General features: G+C 37.5%; 1 protein-coding gene across 1 annotated transcript in view; it reads left to right on the top strand.

Moving 5' to 3' along the window:
• Positions 1-23615, top strand: part of LGR4 (leucine rich repeat containing G protein-coupled receptor 4) — a 95786-nt gene extending 72171 nt beyond the window's left edge. Inside the window, exons 5-18 of the mRNA XM_045825338.1 lie at positions 5850-6065; positions 7487-7558; positions 9315-9383; positions 10271-10342; positions 10534-10605; positions 10939-11007; positions 12477-12548; positions 13814-13879; positions 14652-14723; positions 16439-16510; positions 16798-16923; positions 17783-17898; positions 18156-18239; positions 20587-23615. Coding sequence (XP_045681294.1) covers positions 5850-6065; positions 7487-7558; positions 9315-9383; positions 10271-10342; positions 10534-10605; positions 10939-11007; positions 12477-12548; positions 13814-13879; positions 14652-14723; positions 16439-16510; positions 16798-16923; positions 17783-17898; positions 18156-18239; positions 20587-21863 — 2455 coding nt within the window. The 3' untranslated portion in view covers positions 21864-23615. The remainder of the gene's footprint in view (positions 1-5849; positions 6066-7486; positions 7559-9314; positions 9384-10270; positions 10343-10533; positions 10606-10938; positions 11008-12476; positions 12549-13813; positions 13880-14651; positions 14724-16438; positions 16511-16797; positions 16924-17782; positions 17899-18155; positions 18240-20586) is intronic.
• The last annotated feature ends 2442 nt before the right edge of the window (positions 23616-26057 follow it).

Below are 26057 nucleotides of genomic sequence, written 5' to 3'. Positions count from 1 at the left end.
CGCAAATCCATGGAGGGTTTTGGAGAAACGACTGTTTCTGCGCTAAATAACCGGATCTCTGTGGTTGACTAGAAGGCATGTCACGGACTAGTGTTAGGGCTGCTCTGCCTGTGCAGCACTTGAAAGGAAGAGGGTGAGAAGCACTCAACTGAAGCATGTGCTTATTAGAATTTTACTTTTGCCAAGATTAAGAAAAGCCCTTTGCATATTTATCTATCACAATGTTTACATTACTTTCAAAAAGAAATTCAAGTAAGTTCAGATTTATTAGAGTTCTGTTTGGTTTTGAATCCCCCCCCTTTGCTATTTACTGGTAGTGTGATATTAGGCAGGTTATTTAAAATTCTCCATGTAGAAGTTTGCTCATTAATGCATGAAAAGATCTTGTGACAATACTTGACAGGTAGAAAGTGCTCAATAAACTTTGAGGAATTGCTTAATATTAATAATGATAGGCCCTGGCTGGCGTAGCTCAGTGGATTGAGTGTGGGCTATGAACCAGGCATCTCAAGTTCGATTCCCAGTCAGGGCACATGCCTGGGTTGCAGGCCACGGCCCCCAGCAACTGCACATTGATGTTTCTCTCTCTCTCTTTCTCCCTCCCTTCCCTCTCTAAAAATAAATAAATAAAATCTTTAAAAATATATATATAGAATAATGATGATATTTGTTACTAGTTTTCTCCTTTCATTTCTAGTTTACCCAATTTGCTTACCTAGGTGAAGGGAAAGTCTTTGAAAGTAATGAAAAAGTATTCTTCAAAACAAGGGCTTTTGTTAGCTTATTATTCTACTAGAATCACAAATACAAATGTGCACTGTTTGAGTTCATGCCCTAACGCTAAATACAGTGAGACTAGGGCATAGTTTCTCGAAATATGGCTCTTTTTTTAAAAAAAGAAGATTTTGTTTATTTTTTCAGAGAGGGAAGGGAGGGAGATGGAGATAGAGAGAGAGAAACACCAATGTGCAGCTGCTGGGGGTCATGGCCTGCAACCCAGGCATGTACCCTGACTGGGAATCGAACCTGCAACACTTTGGTTCGCAGCCTGCACTCAATCCACCGAGCTACACCAGCCAGGGCTGAAGTATGGCTCTTTGACGACCTGCAACAACATCACTGGGGAAAACTGTCTCTAAAATACAGATTCCTAGGCCGTATCCTAAAAGTAATAATATTTTCTCTTTAAAGGTAGGATCCAGGAAGCTATATTTCAAAAAATTTGCCCCAGTAATTGTTATGTTCACAGAAGTTTTGAGATTCACTCCAAATAAAAAACTATGAGTTATCACATTTATGTGTTATAAAATTAGGTTTTAACCCCATCATGTATTATATACTAATCTGTTCCTTAGTTATTTTAATTGATTGCCCTTTATAGTAACCATAAATGGCAGTTTTTGTAGGAAGTGTGAGTTATAGAATGTGAGTTTCACTTAGGTGAAAGTGATGGAGTTTTTCTATTTGTCCCGTCCACTTGCTGATATAAAACCATTTTTAATCACATCCAAAAGACATCACTGGGAAGGGTAAATTATAGATTACCTTTTGATTTTAGATTAGATGTTCTACTGGTTCATGGAAAGTGAATGTGAAAATAAAAATAAGTAACAGTTAAACTTTACAATGTATCTAATGCTGTAGCAGTTAAACTTTACAAGGTATCTAATGTCATAAAAAAGGAGTGTCTGGGGTATTGGTCATTTAATGTCTACTTTAAATAGTAGTTTAAGGTAGAAATACATAGTAAGTAGCTCATTTTACCAAAATGCCAGGTTTGGGAATGTGAGGATTTGTTATTCACCGTAGCTAATTGAGGAGATTCTGAGTAGACTTTCAGGGAAGTGAGTGGAAGGAATTCCTTCACAGAAATGCAACTTTGCCATCTCTGCACGTGTGCAGCCCGGGACAGTGTCCGCAGAGAGCGCTGTCTGTCCCACCTCGGACCCGCATTCACTAGCCAGTTTAAATAGTTCCTTATTTTCTTTTGCTTCTTCAGAATCCATTTTACCTTAAGACCTTCATACATAATTTGGGTTCTTATTTCACAAAACTTAATAACCCAAATATTCCGTCATTTTTGTCTTCTTTGGAGGCTAAAGAAGAGAAAACTAATATCTTTGATCTTTAGACCAGGAACATCACCCAAATCCCCCCACCCCCATACAAATAGATTCTTTTTAATTTGTGGTCAGTAAGTATACTATAGTATACATAACATTTATTGTTAATTTAGATGATTTAAAGTGTTTTCCATGGAAATCATTGGTTTCTGTTTAAAATAGTGTTTTAAACAAGCATCATTCTTTGAGTGAGTTGCATAATTTAAATTATGTCCAGAATTGGGGTGGAGGGTAGAAGTGAGGAGAGGAGTCAGTTTTTTTTTTAAGGGATCAGGATATTTTTACATGTATCAGAAACACAAGGAGTCATGTGTCAGGCCTGTTTTATTTGAGAAGGAAATGTTCATGGGTTTGTTAGCATAGTGGGTGTAGTGGTCAGGGTAGCTACAATTGAAATTCTGTGGTGGTGTAAAACAGTCTTATCAGCACTTGAGTCAGTTTGAAAATCTGATCTTCAGACCCGAATTACACGAAAGATTTCCTTGTGGTTTTGAAGTAGTGCTTTAAAAGGAGCAAAGTTCATTAGGGGTTGAAATTGAACAGAAGTGGTTTGATGCAAGTGTGTGATGATGACTATAAATCTTTAAGCAAGTCGTAGATATTAATGAAGAGGGAGCATTAACAGCCTTCCGCAGAGTCATGACAGTGAGTGGCTAAAGCATTGCCTGAGCAGGATATTTAAATGACGTGTCAGAATTTGCCCCACTAGATTTTTTTTTTCTTTCCATTGGATCACACTCATATTGAATAAGACAGTATTTCAAAGGCTAAGTTTTCTCAGTTCTCCACCACAACAGACTATCTTAACTATTTCAAACTAGAATCTGGTAACAAAATGTAATACTATAATATTTACATTATTGGTAAGTTACAAGTAGAGAGAAAAGGAAGAGCTTTTGATTACAAAGAATAGGTATTTACTGACATTTATCATATGCCAAATTCTTTAGTTTTGCAGTTTCATTTAAAGGCAACATAAAGAAAGTATGTGAGTCTCAATGAGATGGAAAAAGGGTTTTGAGAATAGGGAATAAATGCATGTTTTAAAGACAAATAGTAAAGGAATTCACTTAATACACTGTTAACCTTTTAACAACTAAAACACACTAAAATAAAATAATAGTGGTATGGAGTTTAAAAAATAGAATACCGTAACTGAGCCCTTGTTATCTCCTATTTGGGAGCTATCTGATGCCATTTATTGTATCTACTAAATGAATTGATTGCAGTATTTTCTTTGTCTTTTGGGATAAATATTAATAACGTAGGTCACTGGTACAAAGCCATAGCTGTAAGATGAACTCTCTGTGGAACATTAATCGCAGTGTAAGTGCAATTCTTTATATTTATGGGTGTGCCTCTGACACCCACAGGTGAATTGAGGTGTAAGGATTAATCATTTGAGTCACCACAAATTCTTTTTCTCATTTAACTTCTTATTTAAGGATTTCATTTTCCAAAGTTCTTCTTCCCTTTGATCTCAACTTATGTGTGAGTCTTACAGTGTTGGGAAGTTTTTAGCACAGAGGGAAGTGTGTCTCCGTGTTTAATATAGTATTATTATTTTGCCCAGAATAGAATTTCATTACTGTCTTAGCTCAAAACATACCTGGTTACCTTGCTGCAGGTAAGGGCCGTCCCTTTCTTGGATGGTGTAGGGCACAGAATTCCGCAGGAGCATGAGTGGTGTATGTAATACTGGTCTTCACTTAAAAAGGTAGTGACAGCTTTCCTTGTTAGGGTATTTTACCACATTTTAACAAACCATTTAAATGAGGATTTCTGTGTGTATATGGGGGGAAGAAGTATTTTGTTGGATATACATGCATGTTATCATCAATTTTATAACATAAGAATTTTAACTTTTAAACTTCTGTAACATGAGAAACTAGGGAAGAACTTGAATTTCAATGTAAAATACAATCCAGACCCCTTACCTGGCCCACAGGGGTCCACATAATCAGGTCCCCCTGTTTGTATTCCCCTCTGTGTCTCTGTGGATGGGCCCTCCACTCCCTTCCTCTCATGTACTGATCACCGTGACCTTCTGGGAGACGCTGGGGCCGCACCCAGCTCATTCCTGCTAATGAGTCTGCCCTTGACACTCCTTTGCCTCCTTGCCCAACTCTTTCTGCCACTTGTTCTTACACCCTCTTGCTCTTTCTCTGAACCCTTCCTCCTGAATGCCTATTAATCTGTTATCTCAGTATCCTGTTTTAATTTATTTCATAGCACTTTTTTAAGCACTCTATAATCACTTTTTAAATCATCGCATTGTGTATCACCCCCAGTAGAATGTCAGAGTCCTGGGGACAGGCTGCCCCATTCGTCTTTTGCACCTCACAAGATGCTCCGTGTAAATGTGTTTAATGAACTGCAGAGAGTTAAATTAGCTACAAGTAGAATTTAATTGCACTGACTATTTAGTTACAGTATATGGTTAAATATGATTATATATGTTCAGTGTCTCTCCTTAAGTGGCAGTTCCTTGAAGTTGTGAAGAGTGTGTGTGTGTGTGTGTGTGTGTGTGTGTGTGTGTGTCTGTCTGATTAAACATACTCCTATCTCCTCATTAAAGAAATCTCCTAAGCAGTTCCATGGCCAGGAGTTTGCCAGTTTGTTATGTAAAGGATGCCTGTCTCTTCTCAGGAGTCGGTTCTAGAAAGCCCCAGAAAGCCTAAAAATGTTTGTTTCTAAGTGGATTCTTAAGGCAGCTGCTCAGTTTCATGAGTTCTGCCATTTCCAGGGCCCTTCAGTTTTGACTTGACCAAAAAGAAAGCTTCCATCTGACCCTCCCCGGGACCAGGGGTCTCCAATCCCTGCTCATCGGTCTGCCCTGGGGAAGGAGACTGTGTGTGGGGCCCAGGCAGTTGGTTAGCTGGGAGCAGCACTCAACTGGAGGAAAACGGGACAGTTACGGCAGGATTCAAAGCCAGAGCAGCAGAAGGAAACAGGAGGCACACAAACTACTCTAAACATCAGAATTTCCTGAACTAGAAAGCTGTCACACTCAATTTCTTTTTTTTTTTAATCCTCTCCTCTCATAAATGGCATACCCTCTCCTGATATGTTATTAGAGAGAGGGGGAGAGAGAGAGCATGAGAGAGAGAAATACTGATTGGTGGCTGGCATACATGGCCCTACTGGGTACTGAACTGAAACCCTTTGGTGTGTGGGATGATGCTGCAGCCAGTGGAGCCACCCGGCCAGGGCTGTCGCTCAGTTTCTTTTAAAATGTGCTGTCTTTGTGACTTTTCACCAGGTGTTTGTTGTTGTAGTGGTTCCCTAATTTTCACCAAGAGATCCAAGCCTTGGTGTGACTTTAAGTAGTGAAAACAGATCAACAAGGGATTGTGAAGAAAGTTGTGATTTGCTGAACACATACTGTCCCTTATGATATTAATACCAGGTTGTTTTTGTGTTAAAAAGTGATTATTCTAACAGTTATAATTTTTTCCCTTTGATACCAAGTCAGAATAATACTTAAATTTAATGTCAAGTATTAGTTATGATGTAAAATTATAAGTAGCTTTACTTGCTCATCTTAGTTTCTTACTGTTTTTTTGTATTTTTTGATATATTCTGAAACATGCAATTCCAACTTAATTAAGGTTTGTGAGGGTTTTGTTTTTTTTTTAATCTTTCTGCTCTTAAGTTACTTCTAGCCAGAGATTCTTAAAGGATTCAGATTTAGAGTCATTTCTTCATTGTTTCTGTTGCCATCAGGCGTTTAGATGCCAACCACATAACCTCCGTCCCTGAGGACAGTTTCGAGGGGCTTGCTCAGCTACGACACCTGTGGCTGGACGACAACAGTCTGATGGAGGTGCCCGTGCATCCCCTCAGCAACCTGCCAGCTCTGCAGGCGCTGACCTTGGCCCTCAACAGAATCTCGAGCATCCCCGACTTCGCATTTACCAACCTGTCAAGCTTGGTGGTTCTGTAAGTATCTACCCCATTTAATAACACATATTTATCTTAATTTGGGAGCAAAAACAGGTTTCTTGTGACAAATTATTATGAAAGTATCTTACTAATTATGCTTCTAAAGAGCAAGGGTTTGGTGGAGCTGTCTTTATAATATCAAACATGATGACTTTTAAAAATACAAACTAGGATGATTTTTTAAATTACCATAACATCTGATGATAACTGTTGACTCTCTCTAAGATATGTGGGTGTTTGTAATCATGCGAAGAAATTGGGTCATTCAACAAACACTTGTATAGCTTTTACTTCTATGTCTCAGTGAAATATTCAATGTTTTAAGAAGCGGACATGTTTTGAGATGTTCATAGAAGATTTCCAGTGATATTTTATATTTTTACCAACTTGTCTATTCAAACAGTATTTTTTTTTGTGATTTTTAAGCTTTGAAAACTTGGACGTAATAAAATGGCATTTCTTTTAAACTCTGTTACCAGTTCTTTTTTTTTTAACCCTATAGATTTTTTTAATTTAATTATTTTTTTAATTTAATTTATTTATTTTTAGAGAGGGAAGGGAGGGAGATAGAGAAAGAGAGAGAAACGTCAATGTATGGTTGCTGGGGATCATGGCCTGCAACCCAGGCATGTACCCTGACTGGGAATTGAACCTGCGCCACTTTGGTTTGCAGCCCGCGCTCAATCCACTGAGCTACGCCAGCCAGGGTTTGTTACCAGTTCTTGATGTAAGCCAACCTGCTTTCTTCCATGTCACTCCCCCCACCTCCCCAAAGGAGAACTCATCTAAATTTCACTTCTTAAAATTAAAAGCTCCTCAAAGCTTTTGTTCTGACAGGGGTGAATGTTAAGGGATCTTTAATGTGTGTACCCTTTTCCTGCCCAAGATATCCCCCCTCACTGGTATTCGGTGCCATGAACCTGAGTCTGTGAAGTGTATATCAAGATAACTGTCCAGTGCTATTTGTTTTTCATTAGTCAAGTGTTGAAATGTTTAACTATATTATTTCTTTATTTAAAAAATTTATTGCATTTATTGGGGTGACATTGCTTAATAACTTACATAGGATTCAGGTGTACGGTTCTATATTGTATCACTTGTGTGTTGTACTGTGTGTTCACCACCCAAAGTCAAGTCTCCTCCTGCTACCATTTATCCCCTGTACCCTCTTGTACTGTCCCCACCCCCTTTCTCTCTGGTAATCACCGTACTGTAGTCTGTGTCTATGATTTTTTTTCTTTTTTCTCATTCTCTTCACCTTTTTCACCTGCCACCCCCAACCCCCTCCCCCTAACAGCTGTCAGTCTGTTGCTATACTGTTTCTCTAAGCCATATAAACTTAGGCATATAAAACATTGTAATCGTTGCTCTTGGGTAATCTAAAAGTCATTTTAATGTGTTTTTTTTTTTTGCCATAGGCATCTTCATAACAATAAAATTAAAAGCCTGGGTCGACACTGTTTTGATGGACTAGATAACCTGGAGACCTTGTAAGTTTATTCATATTTGGATGTCTACATTGTGATGTTGAGGGTGCAGTTTTGCATTTCATTGTAGGAGAAGAAGAAAATAAAGGTCTCGAGTTCAGCTCATTACCAATTTGCTTTGATATATGACTAAATTCTTGCCATCAAATAGGAGTTATGAATACTAATCTGAGTTTATGGTTAAAAATGGCACACAAGTTTGAACTTGATATTACTTAACAAAAGTACATGTTAAAAGCAGCTTGGTCTACTAAACTGTATTATCTTTCTGAAATTTTTGGTTTTGTTAAAATGTATGATAGATAATTATGGGATTTTGAGCCTCATCAGACTAATTCTGGAAAAAGGTTTTTGTGTGTTTTTTCCTTGAACTCAGTTGCCTGGTCAATTGTTGACACTGAGATTCAATATAATCTCTGTTTTCATATGCTAAATATGATGAAGTTTTCCATTTTGCCTAGGATACTTTTGTTGTTTCTACTTGTTGAAGTTTTTGGGAGTTCTGGCTGTTACAACTGTATATTGCAACATTCTGAGCAAAAAACATTGTGCGCCCGTATGTAATCGAGAGTAGAGTCTGGCAGAGTAGAGTCTGGATTTTTGGTGTTTTAGTTTATATTAGTTGCTTTTACTTGGAGATTTGTAATATTTGCTGCTGTGGTGAACTAACTGATTCAGAATATGTCCCGATTAGATAGGTGAGTGACATCTGATTGAAATGCTTAGGGTTTGTAGTATTTCATTTAACTGAATTTTCTAGTTAACTCTCAGTTAATGAGAAGACCTTTAGTACTCTGTTAATCCACTTCCCTTCCTGAACAACTAAAGGATGATGCATATTAATGGGTATTTGAAAACTGAAGCTCTTGAAGAAGACAGATACAAACTCAGTTTCCCTTCTCTATGTAAATAATGAGTATAACAGGAGACTGAATGGGTCTTCTGATCCTAGACCATGTATATACCATTCCAATTATATTATAGTTGAACCTCTTCTTCCTGGTTAAGTTTTTACTTGCCAATTTGTTCTGTGTAAAAAAGGAAGATGAACTAGGTCTCTAAGGAGCTGGGCATTTGATATTTGTTTTACTCTCAGTCTGAAATCACCCTACTAATCATATTCCAACATGCTCTTTAGGTTAAAAGAATTAAAATTTCAACATATTCAAAATGGAGATTTTTAGTACATTTCACTGTGGCATTTCTCTCTCCCAATTAATGGATCATTTCCAACAGTTGGTACTCTACTAGAGGACAATAGTTATGTGAACTCACCCTGGTTCTTCTCCTTCTTTGTGCGTCCCGTGGGTCATCTTGCTGATGGTGGTTGGGCTGAGGTCAGCCGCCCTCGGGGCAGAATTTCAGGAAGCCACTCTAAATCCCAGGTGGAAACCTCAGTTGCAGGCTATTGTCACTTATAAATGGATAATTTAATAAATTCTGTTTTATGATGACTATCTTGAGAAATGACATTTAGGTAATTTATTTAATGCACCAGTAATAGGATTCTGAGAATTCTTTGAACTTTCAAAACTGACCTAAAAACATCATTGGAGAATTATGATTTTTTTCCTGTTCAGTACTCTAGCATGTAAATTCAATTAAACTCCTATAGGATTTTGAATGGTGATAGAGTTGGTAAAGAAAGATTATCGTCCAGAGAATGTGATATTTAAAAAATACATTTATACCAAAATGTCTTATAAATAATGACCACTCTTTAATATTCTTATGTATTTTGCCCATTTTTCCCCTCTAGGGACTTGAATTACAATAATTTGGGGGAATTTCCTCAGGCTATTAAAGCCCTTCCTAGCCTAAAAGAGCTGTGAGTATTGTTTTGCTTTCTTTGTTCCTTAATGCCTGTAGAACTCACAAATGTCCCAACAATGAGGTTTTAAAAACATCTTTGTTCCATTACGCACACCACGCACACACACACAAACCCACACGATCATACAGACTGGAATGTGTTAGCTGGCGAGGACGACTGAGCACAGATGACCCTGAGCACAGATGACCAGTGAGAGCTGGACTGCGGTGAAACAAAAGCTGTGACACGTGGTCTGGGCCGTGTGGGAACTCATTGTCTTAGTCTCATGGGGGAGGCTGACCGTGGAAGACAGACTGCAGTTTCCAGGTAGAAATAACCACTGAATGAAGAGGAGACAGAAATCATTCTGGAAAAAAAGACTTCATTGAGGCTGAGGTCATTGGAAAAGGCATCACTAAAGAGAAGAAATTGGACTGGACTTGGAAGGATAGAAATATTTAAATGAAAGAATAGGGGAGCCGTTTAGAGGTTGGATTTGTCAAAGGCAGAGATAGGAATGTATGTGGCATAACAGCGATCGTGTGTCATGAGCTGACAGACTACTCTGATGGATTGCTTAAAGAATAAATGCAGGAGATAGTGAGAGAGATTTTGAGGTCAGGACATGCTATGATTCTTGTGGTCTGAAGTTCTTTGATGATGAAGGTACAGCTAAGTGTATATGAGGGACCTGATTGATAGTAGGCTAAGCAGTGGGTTTAAAATGAATTATCCTGAAGATGAGATGGATTAAAAAATGCAGTTCCTCTACATTTTTGAAGTTTTCGTGCAGTTATTATCAGTTGTATGCTCTATAATACTGCATAGGAGTAGATACCTGGGTTTTAACTTATTTTACAAGGGTGTATGTATTTCAAAGTATTTTCCTCCTATCTTTTTAGGTTATTTCATAGTAATTCTATTTCTGTTATCCCTGATGGAGCATTTGATGGTAATCCACTCTTAAGAACTATGTAAGTAGTTTTGAAAGTTTCTTCTAATATGTAATCATGGACACAGCTCTGTCTGTGTGCTGCCAGCCAAACATCTGGGTGGAGGATAGAAGTTCAGGCTTTTAGATGTATGAATTTTTTTAATGTAGACTTAGTTTTGGAGTGCTTGTGAACATATTAAAACTGTTGTGTGTTTTTTGCTATTTTTACAGACATTTGTATGATAATCCTCTATCTTTTGTGGGGAACTCAGCATTTCACAATTTATCTGATCTACATTCCTTGTAAGTATTACTTAAATTTTAAAATGAACCTGAATATTTATACAGTTGCTTTGTGGGAAACTGGACTTTATTATTGTAACTCCAGAAAACAAAATCTTCTGGTTTCTTTTATTGGAGCTCAAATCCAAAGGATAGTTCTGACATTTTGTGAGAGTTTTCATTTATGTGAACATTTGGCCAAGTTATCACACTTTCAAGTACATTCAAGAGATGAAAGCAATTTTATTTTTGAGGTCTTGTAGTAATATGATTTTAAATTTTAAAATATAAAATGCAAATATTATCCATGAAGATTTTATTTTAAATTAGCTCTTCTCTCCCAATTGCTTCAAGGGTCATCCGAGGTGCCAGCATGGTTCAGCAGTTCCCCAATCTGACTGGGACTGTCCACCTGGAGAGTCTGTAAGTGTGGCCCTTTGCAGAGGGGTTGTGCCGAGGTGACACGCTGGCCTGCTAGCAGTGTGCCAGGGCGTGTGGGTGATGATGAAGTCTTCGATTCCTGCAGTCTCCTGTTATGAATATCATGCATGGAGCTAGACATAGGGGTCAGGGGTCACTCAGCTCAGGTAGAGTATTGCCTAGTGTGTGGAGATCAGATCTGAAGAGGTCCCTGAAAATATAAGGCATTCGTCAAGTGCCAAATTAGTAGCAGTGCTCTAGGAATTCAGAAGTGGAGCAATCCATGTAGGTTATCATAGAAGGCTTCATGGAGGAGGTGAAATGCTTCAAAATGAAATACTGGCAGGTTTCCCAGAGCTGGGTCTTTTATTTAGAAAGGCAGGATTTAGTAAAAGGATGGTGTACAGATGATCAAATATAGCTAGAATTGAATGAGGAGTGATATAGAGAAATTTGGGAAATTGTTTGGGTCACAATTTTGAAATGGCAAATCTTGAACATTGAACATTTGGCTTTGGCTAAGCTTCCTAATGGATGGTCTGTAAATGGGTGGCATGTGCATCTAAAATCTTGATGACTTAAGCCCTCAAGGCAGCCATATGGGGCCTGAGGTGCTCAATCTCCAGCCACATTGTGTCACATCAATGTTTTGATTTTCCTGTGTGCCAAGATGTAGGAAAGAAGTTGGGAACGCTGAACTAAGGAGTTTAACCTTGACTCTTAAGGCAATTGGAGGTGTTGAGAATGATGGAGCAGGGGGTGCGAGAAGGATAAGGAAGACTAGAGATAGGAAGAACAGTGAGGAGTCCGTGGGAATGATCCACTTGGCTCAGTGAACATTGAACCACGAGAGTTCGGGCTGCAATCCATCACTGAAGCTCTCCCTGCCGCCTGAGATTCCTCCACCCCTTTCTGCACCTTCTCCCCTCTGATCTGCCTTGTAGCAGTAAAAATGGAGATGGAGGGTCAGAAGCTGGAGACACGACCAAGGAAGAAAGAATAGGAATTGGTGATTGACTGCAAATGGGAACAGAGAAAGTGAGGAAGTAAGAGAAAATTTGAGACTGTTAAGTCAGGTTGATGGAAAGAAAAGACAGAAACAAGGTTTGGGGATGGGATGCCAAGTTGGTTTCAAATGTTTTGGGGGTGCAGAGGGCGTGACAGAACTTGCAGCTGCTTGTGGTCAGGCTATGACTATGTATTAGTGTTTTTTTGCTGGTCTTTGTGAGAACTCAAGCTTGTTGTTTGGGCAATATTAACATCTAGTGTCAATGAGCTTTTTGCATTACTATGCAAATGATAACAGCATGGAGGGTTAATTGATTTTCCTACATGCCTAACTTTAGGGAGTAATCTGACAGTGGGGTACATAGACTTCGCATGCAAATATGTGAGCATTGTTTTACTGTATGAGAATAGCATTTTGTGTACCACCTCAAGTCATTTCTTAGATGAGCCACGTTTTTCCATAGGACCTTGACAGGTACGAAGATAAGCAGTATATCCAGTAATTTGTGCCAAGAACAAAAGATGCTGAGGACTTTGTAAGTTGGATTCTTCTTCCCTTCTCATACTTTTATGTGCTTCATACATGTTGTTTTCTTTCTAATGAACTATTTGCGTTGGATGATTTTAAAGTAAAATTATTTAATATTTCTTATCCCCTTCATGGAAATGAGTGATTATGTTAATAGCCCCTGAGTAGGCAGTGTGCATTTGAATTTAGTATTGGGAATATATCAATATATATCACACATATTGTGACTTAACTTTGAACAAATTAAAACCAAACAAGGTTCTTCTTGATTTTTTTTTTGTCTTATCCTGACTCCTTGTTTTTATTCTAGTTTCCCCAGGAGAGTTAGCTCTCCACAACCTACCATTATCCATGACCTAAGTCCCAGGTGTGAAATACAAGGCCTGTGGGCTGACTCCAGCCCTCCACTTTGGTTTATCCGGCCTTCCACCTTGTTTCTACCCAGTGGCAGCTCCAGGCTCCTTGCCCCTAGTTAAGGAGTGGTTACACTTATACAGTCCTAAAATTACTTTCGGCCCTTTGAAGGCAACCGCAAAGCTGATGTGGCGCCCAGTGAAAATGACTTTGACACCCCTGGCCTAAGGAGAGCCCAAATCTTTCCTAGATCAGGAATCAACTAAGCATGGAGCTTTCCAAAAACTTGAAGCTGACTGAGAAAATAAAAGTAAATAAAGGATATAAAAGTGTCACAAGAACAAATAATTAAGTTGCTAAGTTGTTAATAAGTATTCAGTGGAGAGAGAGAGTAACAAAATAAGTGACTCATTGATTAAGCAAGTAATTAAATGGTGTCATGGAGTATCACACATGATAATTACAGCTGAGAAAAACTGCTGTGGGGTTAACTGAGAGTTAACTAGTCCCGATATTTGACTTAATATAACTGTTTTTAAAGTGTGCACTTCTCATATAGCTTTTTAATGAAATAACAATATTGTAAAAGATAAATTTAAAAACCCGTAATACTATCACTTAAACATAATTTTATATACATTCCATACACTTTTAATTTTATATTTTTATATACCTAATGTTTTAAAATATATTTTATATTGTCTGTACTCAACATTATGTATTTGACGTTTGCAAATCTTGAGCCCTTTGTAATCACTTGGGTGCTTTAGAAGCTTACAAGTCTTAGAAAAAAATTGTTGCTTTTCTCGTTGAGCTGTATCTCCTTATTACTTAGTACTGCTCAGTGCTTCTAAGTATAGCTCTTTTGATTTAGTTTTCTGATGATGTAACTTTAATTTTAATTTCCGCTGTTTTAAGGGACTTGTCTTACAACAATATAAAAGAGCTTCCAAGCTTTAACGGTTGCCACGCTCTGGAAGAAATGTAAGTTGTTCTTTGACTGATTCTTTTTGCTGTGGTGTATTGTTAATTCCATTGGGCATTTCCTAGTTTGAATAAAGGGCTTTAATGTTAATAAATTAGAGATCCATATATTAAGCTGTTCTTATGAATAAATGTCCAGTTGTACCAAGTGCGTTCATGCAAGCAGTAGTTACTAGACATCTACCTATCACGCATTCTATGAGACATTATGGAGGGAGGGTGGTATAGTAAAAAAAAATTAAAAACAAACAAACAAAACTTGTCCTGGCTGTTGAGGGAAACCAGACATGGTGTTTCCTGTGTACCTACATGGGGCATCTCTAAGGGACGCTGATGGGGAGGTGGGGAGAGACTGGTACTGATTTTCCCATTTTTGATCCCTCCTTGCTCTAACCTTCCTCCAGGTAATTGACTGGTGTTGTCTTAAAGCCTTTCTTACTGTGTCCTCTTCCTGCTCTCACTCCTGAGCAGCGTTGATAAAGGAATTTAGATAACGTGGTACACTCCCAGTCTAATTTGGGAGGGAATACCAGTTAGTCCAACCATTTCAATTTATAGATAAGGAAATAGTAGTTTCCTTGACTCTCAACAAGATCAATCAATGGTACTTAGGAATGAGTGTTTAAACTTAGAAAAAGTTTAATTAAGAAATGTCATTTTTCAAGATAGAAAATAATTTTTTCTTTCTTTTCCTCTCCTCTTCCATCTTCTCTCCTTCTCTTCCCCCCTCCCCCATCCCCCTTCCTCCTCTTTCTTCCTCTCCTTCTTCTAGTTCTTTGCAACGTAATCAGATCCATCAAATCAAAGAAGGCACTTTTCAAGGCCTCATATCCCTAAGGATACTGTAAGTTTCTCTGTGATTATTGGAGAGAAGTAAAATTTTTGTCAAGCTATAAATTAAATATATCAGTACAATTCTTACTTTAAGAGATACACTTAAAGATTTGTTATGTGTAAATATAGTTGTTTAAACTTTACCACATGGTACTTTACAGATAATGGTTTTCCAGTATTTTTTACCTTAGCTCATTTCTGATATTGTACCTTGGTAAATGAAAAAGAGTAATGTGTATAACCTGAGAGATGCAGTCTGTTTGTTTTCAAGTCATAATAATGAGGTTTGCCAACCCATTAGGCTATGGCTGGCAAACTGTAATTGTGGGCCAGACCCAGCCTGTCTCCTGTTTTTGTAAATTAAGTTTTGTTGGCACAGAGTCATACACATCCCTTTTGTTTATCGTCTGAACCTGATTTCCACCATACCGTTGCAACAATATTGTAAATATTGACAACAATATTGCAAAATGTAAAAAATAAAATATAAAGAGTTGAACATTTGCAGTAGAGACCATGTGAGCCCCAGAGGTGAAAAATATTTACTCTCTAGCCTTCTACAGAAGAAGTTTGTTGACCCCTACCCTGGTGAGTCTATCATGACAAATACAGCCTATATGCAGCAGAAGCATTCATTTTAAAAATCATGTGTATTGGAGTGTGTATTTGTGCCAACTATATTCTTAAGCACTTGGGACTATAGAAGTGACTAAGACAAACATGGTCATTGCCTTCCTGGAACTTTAGTGCAGAAAACACAAATCACTAAATTGGTGAGCATTTTTCTTAATGCAGAATAAATTTGAGAAATTGACAGTGAATTGAACTTACATTGAGTCCTGTTTTTTCAAAAGATCCCCATTAAGAAATGAAAAATGCATTCTACTAGAAACCATTTTCTTGGTGGTTGGGTTGCTGGGTCTTTCCCTGTCCGTGACTGGCTTCTCGTGGGTCTGGGCGCCAGGAGGAAGGGGACTGGCTCCAGCTGCCATCACTTCTGGAGCACTGATAAGCAACAACAATGAAAGACTGGCCTTTTCTTGATTTGAAACTAAGTTTGTTGGTTCTCCTGTTATCTAGGAGATGTGTCATAGAATGAATTTATCCAACCTCTACATTTCCAGTAAGGCTCAGTTTAAGTGTGGTTGGAGATTATTTCTCTGTTTTATTATTTCTGTAATATCAGAATTTCTCAGGGTGTGTTCCTCACTATAGTAGGTTCTGCTGTTGCTATGATTTTTATTTCCTGCTCAGGGGGGAAAAATGATTATCTGAGGCCCTTCTGGAATGCTCTTGTTTGCTTATTGATTATTTGTCTTCTCTCAGAGCCTTATCACTAACCTTTGAGAAGGCAAATAATATGAAACCTGCTTTTATTTTCAGCTTTGTCAGGAGCTGAGCTTTTCCTCACCTAGTTAACAGTACCAAAGGTTATATCATATCATTTATATTTTTGAACTGGTACCAGATTGATAAGTTGCAGAAAATTCACAACTGTGTTGCAACAGATACCAAGTAGAATCACTGCCACATGGAGCACATTCAAGGAAAGAGATTTTTGAGAAGAGAGAGAGTTTCAATATACAAATAAAAATGTTGTTGGACACGATTAAAGGTCTTTGTTATAAGGGATATTGTGACTCCCTCAGACTCTAAAGTGTAGTCAAAGTAACTGTAATTTCAGTTTATTTGGAAAGATTAACATTGTTATTCTTATCTTTGCAGAGACCTGAGTAGAAACCTGATCCATGAAATTCATGACAGAGCTTTTGTCAACCTTGGGTCAATAACTAACCTGTAAGTTGATGACTTTATGGAATAATCTTAGGAAAGTACTGAATAGTATGCAGAAATTGTGTTGTAGCATTGACCTATCACAATATTTTTCTCTTTGGCTAAATGCTGAGCTGCATTGATATAGTAACAGCTTCTATAATATGGCAAGATGAATGAATGTTAGATCTATCATTTAACACAACTAAACTTCCTCTTGGAGCTCTAATGTTTATGATATTAACACATATACAGGTGTTTTTACATGATTTGCACTTAGGAGTTAATTCGATGTCTCATTCACATTTTAGAGATGTAAGTTTCAATGAATTAACTTCGTTTCCTACGGAAGGCCTGAATGGACTAAATCAACTGAAACTTGTGGGCAACTTCCAGCTGAAAGAAGCTTTAGCAGCAAAAGACTTTGTTAATCTCAGGTGTGTTTTTGCTTATTTTTCTTTTTTATTGAAGTTGTGGTAAGCTCCCAAATTATAGAGTATACTAGTTTTTTGGGTTTTTTTTTCTCCCTATGCTTTCCAGATTTTCTGGGAGGCTATAATTTAAGAGTGTTTTCTACCCAAATCCTCACAGATTTGGTAAAGAATAGAACATGAACATTATTTCGTAGTTCTTAAGACCATGAATTGGAGCCCTTGATGCTGCCCAAGAGAGAATATTCCTCAGAAAGGTTTTTTACATAGTGGATTTGTCATTAGCAACAAGAAGGCAGAAACCATGTAAGCGTGAACCCATAGAGAGTTGGTATAGTGGTATAATCCTTCATGGAGACATGAAATGTTAGAGTAGGGACCTCATTAGATATAACAGAGAGAGGGCTTGGGAATATTATTGTGGGGAAGGATAAATATTTCCATTATACTTAAAAAATATAAACAAAGTAAATTCATTTAATGGTATAAAGTCACAAATGACTTGAGACATTCATTTTAAATGAAACCACCAGTTTCTTATGAAAAATCGGGTGTGGTTCATTTATAAAAGGAGTCTGATACATTTTTTACTTTCAATTGTAGTTTTGCTGTTAAGCGTTAAATATTGATTTAAATCCAGTTTTTGGAAGCATATCTTAATGTAAATGGAGAAACTCGTGGTGTCAACGGATGCCTGAGGTTTTTTTCACAGGTGAGGAAACCGAGGCCCAGAGAGGATACCGACCAGCTTAAAGCATCTGACTCCTTGGCTGTGGCTTTCAGGGATTAAATTACTTTGCATAAAACAAAAGCATATCTACCTCTGCAGTCGTAGTTCAATGTAGATTTCACAACTGTTTTCCAGGTCTTTATCTGTGCCGTATGCTTATCAGTGCTGTGCATTTTGGGGCTGTGACTCTTACACACATTCAAACCCAGAAGATAAGAGCCTCCAAGAACACAGTGTGGCAAAGGATAAAGGCAAGTGCATGTAAAATAGAACACTCTTTATGGCCTTAGTCAACGTCTCTGTTAATGGATTCAGTTTGGGAGGGATCCGTAGGAAATCTGTGGGAAAAAAATGGCATTTACTGTGCTACTGGCATCTTTAATATGTCATCAAGCCTCATAACAACCTGAACTTATATCATGTACAGGAGGGAAGGTTGTAGGAAACTCGGGTTCTTTTGAATTGCATAAAGCTAGAATTCAAAACACAATTTATGATTTATATTCAGGTCCCGCTGATGCAGCAGGGGTCACTAGCAGTGCTGAAAATGAAGAACACAGTCAAGTAATAATCCACTGTACACCCTCAACAGGTATGCCCGACAGATTTTGCTGCAGTTGCTTGCTTTAAGTGGACATTAGGCAAACATATCTAAAACTTCTGGGGATAGGTGCGGTTTCTGTAATAGGGGTGGGACTAGATGATCTCATCAAGCCTGCTGACTCAGTGTGTGGTCTGTGTACAAGCAGCTTAGGCATCTCTTGCAGGATCTCCAGTCCAGACCCACTGAATCAGAATGTTTGTGTTAACAAGCTCCCTAAATGAGAGTTGTGAACATGAAAGGTTGAGAGGCACTTTCTTGATGCTCCTTTAACACTAGGGCTAGTTCTATAAGTTACTTACTGGTCTGTAAGGATTCTTAGTGTTATTTTTTTTTATGTATCCTTCCCATTTTGTTGTTTTATTTTATTGAATTTAGTAGATGGAGAAAGTTACTAACATGACCACAGTGACCATAATATCATATTCTTACTAATCTGTCAGAAAAGGTGGATTTTGAATTTTACTGTAAAAGAAAAAATTAAATAATTGGCTAAACTGAATGCTGTGAAGCAGATTCCTTTTTTAGTGTATTGACAGAGGTCGATCTGCACATTTAATTTTATAACTCAGAATCATATGATTCTCTAGTTACCACTGAATTGTGAGCTTCTTGAGGGGCTATAGATGTTTCTTTTAATATTTAGCACAGTGCCTTGTGTAGAGAATAAGGTTAAAGTGAGATAAGTAAATGAGATTGGCAAGAATCTTATTTTATGCAATTTATCTAGTTTCTGTATTTTTGGAAGTTAAGGGGTGCAGCTCACCATTTGCCCCACTCAGGTTCTTGTGGTGGTGAATGTGCCTAAGAAACTGACAACCCAATGAGAGGGGACAGCTTTGTTAAAGGGGAGGCTAGACCTGACCATGCTGAAGTCCCATCTCCTTCACGCTGATTTTAAATGTCAGGGTCAACCAGGAGGAAAGTAGGTCTGAGCCCCTTTCCCCAAGCTGTGCTAGAGATGAACTGCAGGCCTATCTCCTCCACTCAAGAGACCTAGGTGCACAATCAGAAGCCAAAAGTGGAGGAAGTCACAGGTTTCCAAAGACAGAGACTGGGCGGTGTCTCCTTCCCAGGCTCATGAGGGGACAGAACTCTACCCAGTAGTCAAACACTTCCCACAGTGAGTGAGTCCTGTTCTCCCAGGTCAGCTGAACTATTTCTCCGGAAAGAGGATGTGGGATACGGAGATAAAGGATACAGTGCAAGCTTCCTAACACCTCCCTGAGGGGGGAATTTAAAAAATGAGCTGATTAATTAAAAACAAGCTTTACAAGTTTCTTGTGTTATTTGGAAGCCAGATATAAATGGTGCAGCCCTGGTTTGTTAGGTTTGTGAGTACCTCGATGATCAAAATGCTTTATAGGATGTATTAAACTTCATGACAGTTGAGGGAGGTGAGTCAGAACACTGCTTTTAGGCAATTGAAATACATCGTTCGTTTTCTTGTAGTTTACAGACAAAATTTTGTTTTTCTTTACTGATTTTTAAATGAAACAGGTGTCATTTGTGTATAACCAGCATGTCAAAGTCAGTTACTGGAATGTATAGCTCAACTACTAAATTAGTTCTTGTGATCCTACTTTAAGTTACACAGGGTTTTATTAGATACAGCTTTGTATGAATAGTTAACTGAATAACCTTTGTCGGGTCAATCGAACATTTGAAATCTCAGTTTCTCTAGATGAAAAATGGGGATAATGATGTCTATCTTAATCTGCTTGCCTTTGAAACCATAAGAAACGTGTAACATATATATATATACATATATGTATATATGATTACTATTAAGTATACTAGGAAGGAAGAAGAAAAGGACCTAATATTTATTGAAGTCCAACTATGTACTCATTAGCCTGCTTAAGTACCTTATGTATATAATTTTACTTGTTATACAGCTCTATGAAATGAGCATTATTATTCACAAGTGAGAAAATAAAATTTAGAGAGGTTTAAATTGCTTTCTCATGAAAAAGAGCAGCAAGTTATGAACCTTAAATTCAAACCCCAGTTTATCCAATTCCCAGCTCTTAGTAGATCAAGTACCTTGTATTCACCAGATGCTGTGCTATGCCTATTAACTGAATATAAGAAAAAGCGAGATTTTTCTTTTACACATCACTATATGGATATAGCAAATATTTTTAAAAATTAGCTATTTTTAAAATAGTCTAGTGCAATGACTAAACTAAAAATAGTGATCTTTTTCAGTTTGGTTTAATTCAGTTTGGTAGCAGATTTAATTATTCTAGATGAACTGTCTTGAGTGTCTTAAGCCATATCATGCAGAATATGATGTCTTCTAAATTCTCTTTATTTTCTCTCTTTTTCATTGTAGGTGCTTTTAAGCCCTGTGAATATTTACTGGGAAGCTGGATGATCCGTCTTACTGTCTGGTTCATTTTCTTGGTTGCCTTGGTTTTCAACCTGCTTGTCATTTTAACAACATTCGCACCTTGTACATCACTGCCTTCCGCCAAATTGTTCATCGGCCTGATTTCTGTGTCTAACTTATTCATGGGAGCCTATACCGGCATCTTAACTTTTCTGGATGCTGTGTCTTGGGGCAGATTTGCTGAATTTGGCATTTGGTGGGAGATTGGCAGTGGCTGCAAAATAGCTGGGTTTCTTGCCATTTTCTCCTCAGAAAGTGCCATATTTTTATTAATGTTAGCAGCTGTCGAAAGAAGCTTATCTGCAAAAGAGATCATGAAAAATGGGAAAAGCAATCATCTCAGACAGTTCCGGGTAGCTGCCCTTTTTGCTTTCGTAGGGGCTGCAGTGGCAGGCTGCTTCCCCCTTTTCCATGGAGGGGAATACTCATCATCCCCCCTGTGCTTGCCCTTTCCCACCGGAGAAACACCGTCGTTAGGATTTACTGTAACCTTAGTGCTGTTAAACTCATTAGCGTTTTTATTAATGGCCATTATTTACACTAAACTTTACTGCAATCTGGAAAAAGAGGACCTTTCAGAGAACTCGCATTCTGGTATGATTAAGCATGTTGCTTGGCTAATCTTCACCAACTGCATCTTTTTCTGCCCTGTTGCCTTTTTCTCCTTTGCACCGTTGATCACCGCCATCTCAATCAGCCCTGAAATAATGAAGTCTGTTACTCTGATATTTTTCCCGTTGCCTGCCTGCCTGAACCCAGTCCTGTATGTTTTTTTCAACCCAAAGTTTAAGGAAGACTGGAAGTTACTGAAGCGACATATTACTAAGAAAAGTGGATTGGTTTCAGTTTCCATCAGCAGCCAAACTGGTTGTGTGGAACAGGATTTCTACTACGACTGTGGCATGTACTCACATTTGCAGGGTAACCTGACTGTGTGTGACTGCTGCGAATCATATCTCTTGACAAAACCAGTGTCATGCAAACACTTGATAAAGTCACACAGCTGTCCTGCGCTGGCAGTGGGTTCTTGCCAAAGACCAGACGGCTATTGGTCCGACTGTGGCACGCAGTCAGCCCACTCTGATTATGCAGACGAAGAAGATTCCTTTGTCTCGGACAGTTCGGACCAGGTGCAGGCCTGTGGACGAGCCTGCTTCTATCAGAGTCGAGGATTCCCTCTGGTGCGCTATGCGTATAATCTACCAAGAGTTAAAGACTGAATTAATGTGTGTGTGACTGTATCCCCCATCAACCAAAATCACAGTGTTTATAGAGTAAACCCTAGTTTGATCTTTCATCTGGGAAGCACTTCTGTGATCACTGCCAGGTGTCCCTTAGAAGAAGGAGAAGGTGGCAGTTTATTTCTTAAACCAGACATTTTCAAAGAACAAGTGCCTAAACTATTAATCAGTGAAAACTGCAGTGTCCAAGCAATGTGTGGTCTATTTGGAACAAATCTGTAACGTGACAAGGTTTTGTGAATATCCTAACATTACAACATTAGGTTTTTTTGATCCATAAAAAGCAAAATTTTACCTGTTTCTGAATTAAGCACAAGGTACAGAACAGCTGTTAATATTTTTTTAAGAATATTGTGAAATGTGACTTCATGCAACTAAAGAAGAAGTCTTGCTAATTTCACCTAATGTTTGATCATTAATCTCAGGACAACTTACTTCAGGGCCAAAAAAGGGACCGTCTCCCAGGTGGGGCTGTGAGAGTAAATGTAGGCATTAGGTTACTACATTTTCTGTTTCCATCTTTGACATAATAGAATCATACATTTTCTTGAAGTGATTTGTAAATCTTGAATCCTGAAGATGTTTTTAAAACAATATTAACAACTGTTAGATTTTAAAAGAATAGCTGAACATTTGTTTTTAGTCATTTTGCATTGCTTTGGTGCGATCAGTCATTTTTTCCCTCAGTGTTTTGTAATCATACTACTAGAAAAAGTAAAGGGCTAATTGCTGTGTGGGTTTAGTAGATTTGGCTAAACTAACTAATACCGGATTTTCATAGTGTCTGAGGGATTAGATGACTCTGTGTAATGGTCCCATTAATAAACACTTCCTAATATCATTGGCTTTACTGATATTTTCCAGTTTTGTTGGTATGTTATCTACTTAGTTTGAATTATACAGAAAGTAAACTGCGGTAAGTAATTTCATTTAATTGAAAGAAACTGGGAATAATTATGACACAAAGCACTTACATTTATTTCTTAGGAAGCTGGATTCTCCTGAACTTATTATGCTATTTCATAGAAGTTTCCATACATTTACCCCATACTGTAATTTTCAAAAGAGGCTGTCCACCAATAGTTCAGATACTGTGTTTTTGTGAAATAAGACAAATATGTCATTAAAAAAAAAGGAATAAAACAGGAATAAAGCTTAGGCCTTTGTCTTTAAAAATGAAAAATTTTACTTGATTCTCATCTATGGACTTCTGACATGTCACTATGTGGGGGTCTTAAAGTTATAAATGTTCAATATGTTTTTGAACAATATGCTAAATCAGTAGCAGGCCCACTGCCATATTAGTTATTCAGGATATACTAAAAACACTAAGCTAGGTTGCAGTTTAATAATTAAACTGTATATACTGTGCATATAATAAATTTTTATCTTATGTAAATTATTTTTAGAACACAAGTTGGGAAATGTGGCTTCTGTTCATTGCGTTTAATTAAAGCTACCTCCTAAACTATAGTGGCTGCCAGTAGCAGAATGTTAAATTGTGGTTTATATACTTTTTTGCATTGTAAATAGTCTTGGTTGTACATTGTCAGTGTAATAAAAACAGAATCTTTGTATATCAAAATCATGTAATTTGTATAAAATGTGGGAGGGAAATATTTACAGTGTGTTGTAATTTTGTAAGGCCAACTATTCACAAGTTTTTAAAATTGCTATCATGTTTGTATATTTACACATTGAGAAATATTAAATCATAACTTGGTAAAAAAAGATCCTAGCTAAAAGTCTTTTTCTTCAAAATTCAAGTTACTGGACACTTTCTTTGCATTCATTTTAAAAAATGGAATAGCAGATACGTTAAATACATAGTGAATCATGCTGTACATGTGGTCAGAAATACAATATTATATGCAGTGTTCTGAATTATTAAATGTTTTCAGAAAGCAATCCTCTTTGCCTTAACAGATAAGTAGGTATACTGAATTTGCTTAGTGGTAAAGTGAGTAAAGTGAAACTGTTAATTCTTAAGTAAAGAGTGTTAGAAGAAATGTTAAAAGAATACTCTGCTAAAATTTAGAAGATTTTATTCTAAGCCTGAACCATGTTCATGGAAAACAAATGGAAATTTAAGAGAATACCACCAATTAGATTTTTATTTAAGAGCAAATTATAAAAAACTTGCATAATACTAATTGCCCAAATTCTTAGGAATTCCTAACTCAATGTTTATAGTCAACAAGCCCTTGTGTTACAAATGAGGAACTAGAGGGCTTAATGAAATGTAAGTGAATACCTGAGTCACACAGCAAATTAGAACCCAGTTCTTCTGAATTTGAGACATAGTTTTTGTTTGTTTGTTTCTTTTAAACAAGTATGGTTTGGAATTCCCATAACAAAAAGGAGAATAGTATAATTACCCCTCTTCCCATCCCCTCAGCCCTCACTCCTCACCTCCAGTACCCATCGCCCACCCAGCTTTGGCAGTTCTCAATATATGGTAAATTTTGTTTCATTTTCATCCCATTCACTAACCCTTTCTGATCCCTTTGCCCTTAGATTCTTTTGAAACAAATCTAAGACATCATATTGTTTCACCTGTAAATATTTCAGTCTGTCTAGGGATAAATTTTTTAAGTTGCATAATATATTGCCATGGGGCTAAATGGTAATGTTATATTTGTAACCAAGATAGAGATTTTTAAGCAAAAGTCACCACACTTACAGGTTACAAAGCCAGCAAAAATATATATAAATTAACTATACCAAGAAATTGAAAATAAACGAGTACTAAGAAGCAAAGATACTAAGTCAATGCCCTAACTCATAAAGGGAAAGGCCCTCTTTTCAGCTTATTTATACATTTATATATAATCCTACCAAACTTGATTATGGCTTCTCGGTCCCAGTAATGAAAAGGCACTGTAAGGGAGGAGACCACAGGGCTCGATTATGTTCAAGCACCAGTGTCATGCCATGGGGCTCTCTGCCTCATCGCTCTAGCGTTGCCATAGTTGGTCATTGTGATGATTCTGAGGCATCCAGGAAAGGGCATAATTTGTTGAGTAAAAACATTTTAAGGAGGCAGAGAAGTGTATGGCACTTTAGATCTCCATACCAAGAGGTAAAGTGGAAAAATCTTGGGAGTTTAAGTGTCATACTTTACCATCTACCATTTTCTCTTGTCAGTTCCTATGCTAGAAGCTTTGAGAATAAAATTTGGCTGGGAGGTAGATTATCTCCCTATTATACAGAGGAGTAAGGACTTGGGAAGGCCATACAGCTTGTTTTAAGGAAAGCTGGTAAAGGGAAACCACAGATTCAAACCCAGATCCCTTTCACACTAAAACCTGTGTTTTTCCCCCACTATGCTTCAGTTATGTCAGATTATGTCTGTTGGGAATAGCTTTTGAAGTTTACCTCCTTCTGACGCTCTAAAGTGGCCCAGGGCCTTTTAATGCTGTTATTGATTCCAAAGATGTTCTCATAAGAGGTTTGAACAAATATGCCGATATTGAATAACGGGTAGAGAATGAAAACTCCATTAAGCAAGTTTAATTCCTTGAGTGGTTTTATTAGTCATTTAAGTTGCTCCTCTTTCATTTTCATTGTTTTTACTGAAAATTTAAGCAAAATTTAGCATTCATTTGAATAGTTTAATCATGTTATATTTTATTATAGCTTCTGCCTTCTGAATTGCTCCGGGTTGCTATTATTCCCACCATATTTAATTCTCCTTTGTCAAATGTTGCCGATCGAAATTTCCTCAAAGGTTTTGTATCACTCTTTGGTTACTAACAAGTTTTGTGTGCTGTTTTACTTTTCACTTTGGGATATTTCTGGAGCAATTATGCGTTATGGACAAAAGCCATATTTATTTGCAAGTGTATACAGTTTTGTCAGCATGAAATAAGCATCCAGTTTTACTGTCTGTCACCTCTCCTTTGTCATCATGTCATCCCCATTCCCAATCTCTGAGTGCTCCTTCTGAGGTCCCACATTTTTTTTCTTTCCTCATTAAATGCATATCACAGAATACTTCAGTGGCATAATTTTTCACCATAAGAAAATGAGAAACTTGGAAGTGCACGGGTTTTACTCAACTATATCCAGTACCCAAATTTCACATGCATACAGTTAAATGAGGTGCTAACCAAAAAATGAAAAATTATCCTAAAAGAGTATTCTTGAACGCACTTGTACACTTGAGTAAAG

This window comes from Phyllostomus hastatus, unplaced genomic scaffold (assembly GCF_019186645.2).
Source record: "Phyllostomus hastatus isolate PE091 unplaced genomic scaffold, TTU_PhHast_1.1 phas_scaffold_585, whole genome shotgun sequence".
Taxonomy (NCBI): Eukaryota; Metazoa; Chordata; class Mammalia; order Chiroptera; family Phyllostomidae; genus Phyllostomus; species Phyllostomus hastatus.
This window is presented reverse-complemented; position numbering and strand designations above follow the sequence as displayed.